The 14152-nt window shown below is 40.3% G+C and overlaps 2 protein-coding genes across 2 annotated transcripts; one reads left to right on the top strand and one right to left on the bottom strand.

Annotated features, from left to right (window-relative positions):
* Positions 1–336: 336 nt before the first annotated feature.
* syt5a (synaptotagmin Va) lies at positions 337–4955 on the top strand. The gene is made up of 8 exons (XM_036552860.1): positions 337–523; positions 1755–1933; positions 2396–2491; positions 3012–3179; positions 3723–3890; positions 4060–4177; positions 4517–4650; positions 4746–4955. The coding sequence occupies exons 1-8, from the start codon at positions 337–339 to the stop codon at positions 4953–4955; spliced, it is 1260 nt and encodes a 419-aa protein (XP_036408753.1).
* Positions 4956–7731: 2776 nt separating this feature from the next.
* Positions 7732–14152, bottom strand: tnnt1 (troponin T type 1 (skeletal, slow)). The gene is made up of 13 exons (XM_036552859.1): positions 14141–14152; positions 13819–13879; positions 13620–13646; positions 12281–12301; positions 11675–11696; positions 11500–11560; positions 11104–11220; positions 10802–10879; positions 10549–10662; positions 10231–10340; positions 8944–9034; positions 8717–8757; positions 7732–8000 (listed from the first exon to the last, which is right to left on the bottom strand). The coding sequence occupies exons 1-13, from the start codon at positions 14150–14152 to the stop codon at positions 7955–7957; spliced, it is 801 nt and encodes a 266-aa protein (XP_036408752.1). The 3' UTR covers positions 7732–7954.

Genomic DNA, 14152 nt, shown 5'->3' with positions numbered 1-14152 from the left:
CATTTATTTGTATACAGTATATAGAGCTTGTTTATGAGGGAGGAAGGGGAAAGAAGAGGTAGACAGACAGTGGAGAGAGAGAGAGACAAAATAGTACTGAGAGAGAAGGAGAGACGAGGATGAAGAGGAATAGGTGAGCTGAATGCATCAGACAGGAATCCATAGTGCATTCAAACTGATTCTATGAGAAGAGGTGTATGCTTTACAGCGCTGGGGACTTACTGTGCACAGCCCATATATTGACAATGACACATAAATGAAAACTCACATATATACAAAATAAGCAAAATACAGCAACACCTGAGCAGCATTGGCTTTCGTTGTAGCTGAGCTGCCATGCGGTTGGCCGCGTTAGAATACCGGGGGCGCCGGGCCGCGGAGCCCCCCGAAGAGGAGGAAGAACCAGAACCGGAAGAGGAACGGGAGCCAGAGCCAGTCCCTGCTCCGCCTCCTCACCACCACCCCGGCCACAACTATGTCCACATGAAGAACAAGTTCATGAATGAGCTGGGCCATCTGCCAAGTGAGTACTGAACTCCAGCATGCCATGATTCACTGTGTTACATTGGTCCAAGTTAATACTGAACTCCAGCACACTGTGGTTCACTACGTTACACTGTCCCAAGTGCGTACTAAACTCCAGCACAGTGATTCACCATGTTACACTGTAACAAGTGAGTACTAAACTCCAGCACAGTGATTCACCATGTTACACTGTAACAAACACCTGAGAGTGCATGTGCGTATGTGCTTTTTAAGTTCTGAATGAGAATTCAGGAGGAGAATTTTCAGGCAATCCCTATGCAATTAACTAAACCTAGATAAACCAGTACCATCCACGGCTAAAATATATATAATATATATAAAAATTATATATAAAAAATCCACTTACCACTTCATTCCCACATAAGCTGCTCATGGAACCTTCGCCCATGACCAGGTGTGATCGCTTAAAAAGCCAAAACATAAGTAGTAACATACCCACATCAATGGCAACTTTCATGCTTTGATTGTATGGAAATTCATATCTTCAGTGTGTAAATATGTGTGAGTGTGGGTGTGGGTGCCACACCAGAAGAATGATCTGTTTTCCCTTCCGTCCTCCATCATTCATTTCTTTCATTTCCTCCTTGTCTCTCATGCTTTACAGATCATAAGCATAAACGTAAGTCTGTCATGTTCATTTGTCCTTTCCTTCATCCATCTCTGTCTCACTCACTCTCTCATTCACACTCCCTCCCTCTCTCTTGTTGTCTGTCTACTGTGTGGTTGCAACAGTAGCTGAATATTTTATCCTTCATACATTTATCTTTTTCCACTTTCCCCTCTCGCCTCCTCCCCACACCATTTCTTCCATTGCCTATCATTCTATTGCTGTTTCCTCCTTCTCTTTAAATACTTGGGCCCAGCTTCCCTTTGCCACAGTTGCTTACTAACCAGGAACTCAAGTATATTTTGATATTAGGACTGTCCATCAATTATGCTTTAAATATTGTTAATCAATACACAAATAATTGTATTATCATTAAACGTACAGTATGTTATGATTTTTTTTGTCAGTTAATTGAACTTGATGAATGAATCTGTCCACTGTTGACACTAAAACAGCATTCTTACACAAAATACTTAATGTAATAACACAACACAGCACCTATTGTACATCACACGTCTTTTTGCTTCAATGTCTTTTTGCTTGTTGTCCTGCGTGTTTATGTTGTTCTGAACCGGAGTCCATGCTGTGTTGTATTTTGCAGTCCCCACGTGGGCAGTGGGAGCGATTGTGGTGATGGTGCTGGTACTGGTAGGCTGCTTTGCCTTCTGCATCCTTAGGAAGATCATCGGCAAGAAGAAGAAGCCCAAGAAAGTGCGTGAGAGGAAGGGGGGGCGCAAGCGGAGGGGAGGAGGTGGAGAGGGTGAAGGTGAAGCTGAAAAGGTAAGAATGAAGGAGACAAAACGAGAGCGAGAGCCAAGGCTTATCTCACCCACTAGCAAAAAGGGCTTCACTGCGGCTTTTCTCAACATCCGCGGTAGCTGCACAAGAGAGGTGTTCCGAATAGAGGTTATCGTTTCCAACCACGTCTTTTCATAATTACATCGGCAAATTCAATTTGTGATACATTACCTAGTGATCTTCTGTGTGTTTAACCTTGATTTTAAACTTAGGGGAGACACAGAGCATCTTCAGTGCTCCACAGCAAGTGCTATAATTTTCCAGTTGTAAAATAAGATCTAATGGGGACTACAGCACGTAGAATGAAATGTGCACCAGAATAGGATTGTTAGCATGATGCACGTTGTTGGGCAGCCCTCACCATCTTCATCATCACCATCATCATCATCATCACCATTATCATCATCATCATGCTGATGTTTGCCCTCTCCTACTCCTGTGCAGGAAGACGGAGATAAGAAAGAAGGGGAAGGAAAGGAAGAAAAGGAGAATTTGGGCAAGCTGGAGTTCACCCTGGACTACAACTTCACAGATTCCCAGGTATGTCTGGTATCTCTCACTTAGTGTAAAGTTTCTATCTTTCTCACCCATACAGAAAAAAATTATATATTAGGTATATTTTAGAGAATATATTTTTAGTTCAATTTATATTTTGAAAATATTGTTATGCCATTTGAGCATATTGCAATATATTTTTGCTCTGCATGAATACATTTTAAGAATGCATTTGCAGCATATTCTTGGGCTGAACAAAATATTTCTCAGTATATTACAGTATATTTCATTTTTATATGGGCAGTGTAGTGTCTCTATCTTTCAGTCCACCTCTCAGTGTAGTGTTTGTACCGATATTCTTTTATCCATCTTTCAATGTAGTATCTTATCTCAATTACACTATTTCCGTGTCTGTCTCTATTCCTTTCTCAGAGCCTGTGCCTCCATTTGTGTCTGTGTCTCTGTTTGTCTGGGACTCTAGTTCGCTCTCAGCATCAAAGTGATAACTCCAATCCTTCACTGTGTCTACACCTCCTAACCCCCCACCCCGACTTCCCTCTTCCAGCTCATAGTGGGGATCCTCCAAGCTCAAGATCTTGCTGCCATGGATATGGGGGGCACCTCTGACCCCTACGTCAAAGTCTACATGCTCCCTGACAAGAAGAAGAAGTTTGAGACGAAGGTCCAGCGCAAGAATCTGTGCCCTGTTTTCAACGAGACCTTCATCTTCAAGGTCAGTGCCATGCGTATATGGCTGTCCATTTCTCCACAGCAGTCACTGTGGGCGTATTGCATTTTGTGTTGCAATCTAATGTATGAATCTGGCTTGTTTGTCAGTGTTTCTTCTGCGGGGTTGCTGCTGTGTTTGTGGTCATTCACTGTGTGGGATCACTGGATCGGGGCTCTCATGTGGTTTGCACTCAGTGTCTGGTTCATTTTCAGGCTACACTGTAATGTGACGGAGAGCATCACTACCCTGCAGCTTCAGGATCCTGTATTTAATTCTGAGCCTGCCTCCATGGATGTCCTTCAAGCTCTCTAGATCAGAGCGTTTGATCGATTTCAATTACCCCATGATCACCTCGCAGTGGTTTTAGCATTGGCGCACTGCCTCATACTCTGCCAGCTGGATTAGGGTTCCCTCACTCTCTAACACACCAATGATGCTGCAGCCAGGAGGGAGAGGGTAAACCTAGATGTGCTTGTATATCTGAAGGTGCTTTGGCTGACCAGCTTGTCCACACATTATAACTGTATCCCTCCCTCTGTCTGTCAGATCCCCTACTCAGAGCTGGGCGGGCAGACCCTGGTGTTGCAGGTCTACGACTTTGACCGATTCTCGAAGCACGATGTGATTGGTGAGATAAAAATTCCCATGAACACCGTGGACCTGGGGCAACCGCTTCATGAATGGAGGGATCTGGAGAATGGAGAAAAAGAGGAGGTAGGGAGAAAATATAAGGCGTTACATTCACCTTCACATATGTTTTTTTGTTTGGTCTCTCTTTCTACTAGCTGGGTCAGTTCTTCCTCACATTCTTTCTGTCTTATTGAGGCTAGCACATGCTCACAGTACCTTAGCATACTGACCCTTTGTCTGTGTCACTTCTCAGCAAGAGAAGCTAGGTGACATTTGCATCTCACTGCGCTACGTCCCCACGGCCGGTAAACTCACTGTCAACATCATGGAGGCAAAGAACCTCAAGAAGATGGATGTTGGTGGATTATCAGGTCAGACCCTCCCTTCCCTTCTCCTTCTCTCTATGCCTTTACTCTCTTCCTTCTGTAGATATTTCTGTCTCACAGGCCAACTGCATGTGTGATGGAGGTGGGAGGAGGGGCTAGTCAACCATAATCAACAAAGTAACATGTAATAAGCAAAATAACACAAAAAATAGGGTGGTCCAAAGTGTGGAAAAATTGTTCACCCTGACAATGACAGGCATCTGACACCTTTACAAATTCTTTTTACGGGAGTTTTTTTACAGGAATATTACCCTCAGTGCTGTCAGTTTTAAGTACCTGTTCACTCTTCAGCCACTAAATTTTCTTTTTATTTCTTCCACCCAGATCCTTTCGTGAAGGTGGTGTTGCAGCACAATGGGAAACGAATTAAGAAGAAGAAGACAACGGTCAAGAAGAACACTCTCAATCCCTATTTCAATGAGAGCTTCAGCTTTGAGGTTCCCTTTGAGCAGATACAGGTAACACACGGCCCTCACAGTTCCATCTCTACAGGGGTGCATTCTGTCAGTCTGAAACAATACATTATTAATTTCCTGTCTCTGTTTCTGTGCAGAAAATGCAAGTTATCATAACAGTGTATGACTACGACAAACTGGGGAGCAATGATGCCATCGGCAAAACTTTCATTGGCTATGGTGCCACGGGGGTGGGGCTCCGCCATTGGTCAGACATGCTGGCCAATCCCAGACGCCCTGTTGCTCAGTGGCATACCCTTCAGCCTGAAGAGGAGGTGGATGCCGCCCTCAAGGGACCCCATCGCTAACCTCACCCCTTCTTTGGTTGTGTAACATTGATTTGTGCCCACACTCCTTCCTCCCCAAAATTCACAATTTGTCTGTTTCCTTTGTTACTACTTTTTTTCTTTTAAGTTTGTGTGTGTACGTGTGTGTGCACGTGTGTGCGTGAGTGTAGAAGAGAGGGAGAGCTTGTTACAAGTTGTTTTGTATAATCTGTTTCTTTTGACTGCTTTCTCTGTAAAGCTTGAAAATTTTACAAATGACAAAAAAGTAATCAATATGTAACATTTGTGGTTGTGCATATAAATAAATCATTAAAATATAAAGATGCAGAGGGTAAGATGAATTTGTCTCTAAGCACTGTAGTGCAGATAAGGTGGTAGTGAATACATTGTTGTAATGAATCGAATAAGTTGCCTATCTCTACATTAGGATATTTTGGAGTGGCTGGAAAACAGAGGAAGTTTAAATGTATCAGAAATTGGAAATTAGAGTATATGATGACACAAAGAATTATGAATGAAACACACTGGAGAATGTGGACTGGAACAAAACTTGAAAGTAAAACAAAAAAAAATCATACGGCTGTAAGTTTGTTCTGAACAGCTTCTTGCCTGTTGCCACATTATCTTATCCCAGATCATGCCTGTCCTTTCAACCCACATCATACTAACTCTTATTGCTCCACCTATTAACCTTTCTCCATACTAATGCTAACCCTGGTACCCCTTTCCAAACTATGATTAGCCAGCAACAGCACACAAAAACACAATTTAAAGTCTCACTGGTGTAGCACGTCTTCAGCTGCCTTATAATGATATGGATCTCTATAACATAATGTAATTTTCACAATATTAATGCTTTTTGTATTAAATAATGCACTATCTATAAAATTAGAAATATGGAAATATTAGCAGGGGTTGTCACTGTGGTGACTCAGGCAGTCTGTGTGAGCATGTGTTGTTTGTCTGGTAGCATAAATTTACATGTAGTAGTAACGAAAACAGTACACCCAATAGTAGGCAACCCTGGATAGCATGGCAAAGGTTAGTACGATAAACATAGGTGACAGGTTAATAGGTTAAACGCAGCATTGGAAGAGTTAATGGGTTAAGCAGTAGTATGGTGTGGTTTAAAAGGATAGGCATGATCTGGTAGGGTTTGAGAGGGTTGCAAATAGTGTGGTAACAGAATGATATTGGTGTCTCTGGTGCAGTTAGAATGTATGTGTGATTGACTATGTATGTGTGTGAGGAGTGTAATTTTTTTGGGAGAGAGTTGACTGATGTATAAAAAAATAGAAGCCATATCAGTCTCTTTATCAGCTCCACATTACTCTCAGTCAGAACAATAAAGCTGAATTCAGTCATTAAAAGATACATCATTTTGGCCCATAGCTAATATTGTATTTATTGGTACTGTGTATCAGTTGCTTGTGTATGTCTTTGTCTGGCTGCAGTTATTCAGCTTTCAGTATCTCTACAGTATAATCATTAATCAACCATTTCTGGGTTAGCATAAACGTTGTACCAGTTATATAGCTACTATTAAGAATTAAATGCATTATCTTGCCAGTTGTTGTCTTTTAGTTCAGTGTTCACATGGAGTTGTGTCCCTTTATACAGCTGGGCGCATCCAAGAAAAGGATTAATCTTTCCCTGTGTTTCGTCAACGGCTAAGCTAACTTTATCCTTGTTCTGTCCTGGCCATAGGCTTAGCCAAACATGTGAGCTGGGAATTACAGAGTGACATCGATATATTATGGGAGGAAGAGAGGGGCAGACTGACTTTGTAGTAATTGTTGCACCATTAACAGCTTTAACATTTTGGGGTGACAGGTATAGCTATAGCTATTGTACTTAGCTATTGACTGATGTATTAGTGTTTATACATATCAGTGTAGCTTTGTTCAATCAGAATTTACTGGTGATGCAGCTTTGCTGTGTGTATTCAGAACTGCAAATGTTTAGGGGTAATGCTACATGTGCTCAAAATATAAGCAGGCAATAACAGAAGAAATGTCACCCTAAATAGTGTACCCTTGTGTTATGTGAAAGTGTTCCCACATGCATACTTAAGAGTACAACTTGTTTGTGAATGCAGTGATTGTAAGTGAGTGCTCATACTAGCAGAATCTCTTCTTCTAGGTCTAGAAAGCCAGGATAGAGTTAGGTAAATATCAAGGAGCTCCTCCAGTCTCTCACTTTCAAAGGTCAGACTTTTTGCCCTTTTTAGCAAGATACTAGAAAAGAGAAAGTGTCTACAGCCAATCAGAAAGTTCCATTTCTCAAGACAGATGCCATTCAAAATGTGAGCATATATTACATTATGATATTTGTATTTATTAAATTATTAATTTGAACCAGAAGCATGTGTAGACGTTCCTTTAAAAGATAATTTATTACAGTACTATGCTGAGTTATGTAGCTCTTCAGGTAATTTTTGTAAATCTCTCCTATAACGCTATGTTCTTTGGTTACATGTTATGTCTTCACCTTCTTACCTACTATATTATAGACTTTTTCTGTGATCAGAGTACCAGTTATTTTCATTTTTGGCGGGCTAGCCTGTGACAGACATTCTCCAGCACAGTATGCTCCTCTTTATCCATGTTCTGAATTCAGAAAGTGTTCTGAATCCTGCTGTCTGAGTGCACTGCTCCTGTATGCAAATAGTGAGTTTGTTCCTCCATCTAGTGTTACTCAAGGCACCTTAATCAAATTCAGACTCATATTCCACTGTATATTGTATACATATGAATCTCTGCAGATTTCCAAAAGAAACAAAGAACTGCACACTGAATTAAATGCATACCATTTTACTATCTATACACCTTGTTTCACCATACTATCAGTTTTTCCACAGATTTAAAGACATGCATTGTAAGCAGTTAAGGAGAAACAGAGTGGATGAGATGAGTTCTGGGCTTTTGTTCCTCCTTCCCTCTATCTTCCTGTAACATAAACCTCCAGTCTCCATATTCAGTTGTCTGTTTTGCATTTCTGGCCTCTTCTCAAGTGGCAGTTTACTTCCAGCGACCCCCAACCTTGCCTTTGCCATGGCCCTTTTTACTGCAGGGGGAGAAAGGAGAGGGAGGGTGCAGACAGGGGACATAGAGAAGGAGAAAGACAGTATTAGAGACTGATAATCAACAAAGTAATATTTTCTTTAAAAATACTGTGAAGACTGAATTTTTTCTATACCATACAAAGAGAATACTGTATGTACTGTACATACATTTTTCCTCATAAGTTTCACATTTGTTCAACCTCATTATAATCAAAGAACACAAAATGCCCATGAGAAAAAATTACATATACCATAGAATGAAATCTATATACAACAAGCAAATTAATTGGGGCTTCCAGTGGATCAAAGAATTAGTGGATATTTTTGTCTCTATTAGTTGAATTAATCTGTTGATCAATCAGACCTAGGTTTGTTACTTGAGCAGTTTCTATTTTAAGGTGCCGTCTGTATTAGCTTTTCTGAAAGACTGCGTTCAACAATAATAATGTCATGCATTCCAAATGGGCAGACCAAATTATTATATTGTGCTGGGCATGCCCTGCTATTGAACTAATTGCTACAGCCGAAATAATTATGAACATCTATGTGTTGTACTAAGCGTCAGCTTCACATCAAATTCAGGTTATATTTTAACACAATGCTGTCAGAAATGAAAGAGTCACAAAAGACATTTCATGCAGATTATGACATCACTACAGACATACAGTACATAAATTAATATATCAGCACATATCAAAAAGGTGAACATTTTTCTTACAACTTCTGGGCATGAGAGATTCTATTCAAGAGAACAATGATCTGCAAAGAAACACAGTAACATAAACAAACAACAACAAATGGGAAAAGATTAATTGCACAGTTAAAAGAGTTTTTTTTTGTAATTTGCCAGACTTCGTACGATTCCACTGCAGTAACACTATATACACCTACATGAAGGCACTTTGTGTCAAATTATGAATCACAGTGTCAGTCATTCCCTCTCACCTCATATTTCTGTCTCTTCATCTCGTCCATGAAATCAAATTTCTCAGACTCCAGCTGATAGATCCAATTCCACATCTCCTGAGCTCGTTGCCTGAGAGAGATTACAGTAAATTACAGTAACTTATTACTGCATACAGTTCTCACTAACGTCATGTACTCACTAACAACAGTTAAGGCTATTTATACTCACTAACTGCAGTTGTTAAACGTTTTAGTGAGAGGCAAGGTATAATTGTGTCTTTTTAAACACAATAAGGCTTGCTGGGAGTTTTCAGAGGGAAATGTCAACGTCAAATACCAGTGAGGGTGAATGCAAATACTCTGTAGTGGAAGAGATTAAAGTAATTCTCTTGAGACTCTACAGTAGCAGATGAATAAGATTAATGCGCCAGGCTAGCTACTGACGAGATAACAGGGGCCTGTTTGTCACTAACCAGCTAGTTAGAAAGCAAGCTAGGCAAACAGCTTCTGGAAATTTCCATGAATATATGAAGCAATGACTAGCCAAATGGATCATGTACATTTAGTTGAAATGGCTGAGAACACAACTGATTTTGTGTCGTTAAATGCAAGGTAACATACAGTACCATGTAGACATACCATGTGAACAAGCTATCTGGCTAGCTGTTGAAATCTGTAGACAGCTGGTAAAAAGCAATGACATATCAGGATGTTAAATACCAGCTACATCAGATTGCCTAGCTACTGCATTTACTACCAACAGCGGAAAAGAGGAAACAGATGAAACTGGTAGCCAGCTGACTAGTAATTACATTAAGATACCATTTAAATATAATATATATTCCAAGGGTAAGTGAATTACAAATTGAATGACAGTATTAAAAATTGCCTTCACTTCCTGTGTACCTTGCTGCTTACATTTACCTTGCTGCTTAAATTTTCTCAAATCTGAGAAGACAATCCTTAAACTGACGTTACTATGTACAGTATGGAGAGAAACAACTGAGTGAGCTTTGATTTGATAGCATAAGTTCAACTTGTTTTCCTTTAATAGTAAGTGCTCTAAGGTTCCACATGATGTCTGAAAATGACACCGAGAGCCAATGGCAGGTTGCAGGTTGAAGTGATTGCTTGTGTACATAATATCATTGGAGTGGTGTAGTTTAAGTATCTACTTTTACTTTATATATATATATTGTATTCTGTCATTTCTGGTGCCCTCCTCTTCCACACTGCAGTGACCCCTATAGGCACGCAGCGATAGACAGGATTAAACAGCACAAACGGCAGAGAGGAAGAGACTGGTCAGAGCGTGTGGATGCTCACCTGAGCCCCTCCTCTCGAAGGTTGTCGATGCCCAGGGGTGTGCGTCTCTCTGCCAGAGTCTTCCTCTTTATCTCCCGCCCTGTTTGCCGCTTCCCCCTCCTCTGCTCCGCCTGGCATTGCGAGGGTTAATGCACAGTGCATAGGCAGACAGGAAGCTATCGTTCACTTGCTCAGCACCGAGACCGACCAGACACTATCAGTTATGCGCCATGTAAGTGAGGCACAATTGTGCATAATTTGAGTGAACTGACTAGGACGGTAGTCATAATGCATAATGCTTTTATCTTGCATCATCCTGAAGATGCACCTGACTCTAACCTTGGCCAGGAAACCGCCAAAGTGGGCGCCCATGTTTGAGAGCACTTTCTTCTTCTTGGCTTCGTCGTCTGCTCTCTTCTTCGCCTCCTCATCCTCTTTCCTTTGGCGCTCCTCCTGAAAGAGAGAAAAAGAGAATTTTTACCCTATATTTGACACTTAACCTCCCTGGGATTCTTACTATTCACTTATCTCTGTGCTATTATTAACAGCATTTCTGTCCAAATTCAAATACAGAGATGGCTGAATTTCTCACCGCAATTCTCGTCTGTCTGTCTCTTTCCTTTTCTGCTCGGACCCGCTGCTGCTCTGCCCTCTCTGACCGACGTCTTTCCTGGTAGATAAAGAGAGAAGCAGTGCACGCCATTGTCCACACTGGTGTCTGCCATGCCCTTATGTCTATCAGTTACAACTGCCCCACAAAAAATCATACTGAGAATTTTACTTTAAATCTTCTAAAAAATTTAAAAATGTAATTTTTTTTTAATTTAAAGGTGTACAAAAAGCACAGATGTGGAGACAGAGTAAGAGAAAAAGACAAGAACAATGTTTACTGACAATCCTCTCCTTAAGTCCAATCAGCTCCTCCTCCTCTTTCTTCCTCTGTTCGAAGTGCACATCAATCAGTGTCTGTAGCTCCAGTAGGTCTTTTTCCATTCTTTTCCTGTGGATATCCTGAGAGAGGGAGAGAGCGTTTAACCCAGATCTTTTACAGGGCTTTTACATTGTTCTGCAGTCATCTCCTGTCAATCCACTGGCTTTAGCAACACAAATCACTGTGCCAGTTTTACTATTGTTTTAACAAGTGTGTTTAACCAATCAGCGATAGCAGAGAAATAATACATAGCCATATTTTTATAGTAATTTTATGTCGTTCCTGTTGTTTCAAATGTCAATCTTTGTAGGCAACATAATTTAATTCAAAATATTGATAACAAACTGCAGACTACTCACATCAAAGTCCACTCTCTCCCCCTCTGGGATTTTAGGTGGTGCAAGCTGGGGGACCAAGGGCCTGAGGGAGAGACAGGGATATTTAATGGTTTGTGCAATACTCAATCCCCTTTGCATACATTCATGTACACTAACACATGTTTCTGTGCTGAGATATATATATATCTGAACCTACTTGGGTCGAGGACGTTCTTCCTCTGAAGATACAGAGAGGGAAAGAGAAACAGATAAATTAGCACATATGTGGAAAAAATATTAATAAATATTAATAATCATAAACATTGCATGAATATTCCACAGCTCTGCAGTTTCGTTTTCCGGACCTGGGGGGATAAGGGTAGAACTCGTTGTTATCGGTGTTATGGTAATGAAAATGTGCCAGAGCTTGAGTAGCTGCAAAGCTTTATTTATTGTTAATGGTAGCAGTACCACTGTTAATATCTCAGGATCACCAACAGGGGTAGTGTAATATAAATTAGTTGAGGTGGCTACTTGAATCCTCCACTACAATTAACATGGTCACGCAATAGATTAACCAACTCTCCAGCTAATCAGGACAACAGGCTCACCCACGCCTCCAGCACCATAACCTGTTTACACCATCTGTCCTACATTCACTGATGACCAGTGATTCCTGTTTACCTGTTTAATGCATTTTGGTGGGCACAAAATGCCAGGTAGGGGGAGTTAGAGACAATAATGGTAACATAGTTAGCTACATTAAGAGTGGAATAAAAATGAAATTAGTGTAAATAATGGAGAGAACACCTCCATCCCTCACCTTCTTCATGTGTCTCCTGCTCTGATGTGATGAAAAAGTGAGGGAAAGAGTGATGGAGTGACAGAGGTAGAGAAGGTGCAGAGCAATTGCAGGAAAGCGAGAGAGTTCAGGACATGGAAAGAGCAGAAACAAATGTTCAATCGATTTTCTACAACTTCAATCGATTCACTACAAAATAAAACTAACATTTCCCATTATGGAGTGATAGTCCAGCCATTCAGGTACTGCCGTGGTGCTGGCCTAACAGGGACTGTGGGAAATGTAGTTTTCTGAGACATCGCTCTTACTGTCCAATCATATACATTTAAATTACATATGTATGTGTTCACATACATACAGCATGTAATTTAATGTTGTATACATTGTACAGTTTTGCATGGAATGCAAGTAATGTACAAAAAATGAAATGCATGAAAGGCTAATTGGCAGGCAGAAAGACAAAGAGGAATAAACAGAAGGTGCCATTAAGGTAAAGGAACAGATGTACATGTAGTAAGAATAATAATATACATGTAGTGTAAATGTATTTCATTACAAATAGCTTATAGATACCAAGATTTTTTGCCATACAACATAGTCATATGAAATGTATTAAATTTTAACCCTATTGCTGATAAAGAAAAGAACATTGAAAATATATTGAAATATATGGGCAGTACTGCAAATGCCTGAGTGATATATAGTTTTCCAGAAATTAATAAACTGAATGTGGACTTGAGAGTACTCCAAATGTAATTGGACCATGCTGTATGCTTTGTCCGCAGAGCAACATTGACCTCTAGTGGCAAGTCATAATTGTCTTTGGAAAGTAGTACTAATGGTATTCAAGTAAATTGATTTGGTGGCTCATAAAGGTATTAACAAATAATTCTTGTGTAGAAGTCATCATACTTAAAAATACATATCAAATAGTAGTGCACTGAAGGTCATATTTGAAGAACATAACACAATGCATCTTACATTTTCCGAAGTTACTCCATTGAACATTGCAATACAGTGTTTTAGTGTATTTCACACTGAAACAAAGTGATTTAAGTGAAATCATATTCCAAATGTATTAACTGACATATTTTCTCACTTGTTTTCTCTAAAATTATGATATTTGTTTACAAAAAGTGTTTTTATGAACTTCAATGCTGCTTTAAAACACAGAAATATAATAATCTATATAAGAATACACACATTGAATATTGCAACAAGGCATTGCAATATATTTCACACCAAGACAGACTGAAAATACTTTTGGCATGAAAAGAAAATGTGTGTGTGTGCGTGCGTGTGTGCGTGCGTGTGTGTGTGGCTGTGTGTGTGTGCGTAAAACATACTTTCGGTTCAATACCTTGATACTCTGTGTATTCTTGTTGCTCTGTTTCCCAGGACCACAGCAGTATCAGTAGGAGGGGGAGAAAGGGGGTAAATGATAGATATGAGTTCCTGTGTGCTTATGAACACTATGCCAAATACAGTAAAGCCTGTTTAAGAATGTATTAGAGATGGAAAAATGAAGAGGATTAAAGACTGCATGTGGAGTGTTTCACCTCCTCCTCCTCCTTCTTCTTCCTGCTCCTGCTCTGGCTCTGGCTCTGCCTCTTCCTCTTCCTGTGCAGGTTCCTCCTCTATTGAGAGAAAGGGGGGGGCGGGGGCGGGGGGGGGGGGGAGAGAGAAGAGGGCAAGAGGCAATGACACTGGTACTAGATTTGCTAGTGGGTGTGCTGTGGTCTGTGAAGAATAACAAAGACACAGACTTTACTAGCTCCTAGTGTGAATGTTAGTGGGGTGGGGAAAGTAAAAGAAAATCTACACCAGTGTTTCAGTTCTGGCAGTATCCATGCCTTTTCAATAAACTACATTTAGCAATACGACAAAGTACAT

This window comes from Megalops cyprinoides, chromosome 19, assembly GCF_013368585.1.
Source record: "Megalops cyprinoides isolate fMegCyp1 chromosome 19, fMegCyp1.pri, whole genome shotgun sequence".
NCBI lineage: Eukaryota > Metazoa > Chordata > Actinopteri > Elopiformes > Megalopidae > Megalops > Megalops cyprinoides.
The sequence above is the reverse complement of the archived record's forward strand: the minus strand, read 5'-3'. Positions and strand labels throughout refer to the sequence as shown.

Bases quoted from the DNA above. Each gene is read 5' to 3' on its own strand.
- syt5a (XM_036552860.1), top strand. From the start codon at position 337: ATGCGGTTGGCCGCGTTAGAATACCGGGGGCGCCGGGCCGCGGAGCCC. The intron at 2,492-3,011 runs GTATGTCTGGTA...TCCCTCTTCCAG, and splicing joins ACAACTTCACAGATTCCCAG to CTCATAGTGGGGATCCTCCA. The intron at 3,180-3,722 runs GTCAGTGCCATG...TCTGTCTGTCAG, and splicing joins ACGAGACCTTCATCTTCAAG to ATCCCCTACTCAGAGCTGGG.
- tnnt1 (XM_036552859.1), bottom strand. The intron at 13,647-13,818 runs GTGAAACACTCC...CCTGGGAAACAG, and splicing joins AGAAGAAGGAGGAGGAGGAG to AGCAACAAGAATACACAGAG. The intron at 8,758-8,943 runs GTGAGAGGGAAT...GTTTCTTTGCAG, and splicing joins TGAAGAGACAGAAATATGAG to ATCATTGTTCTCTTGAATAG.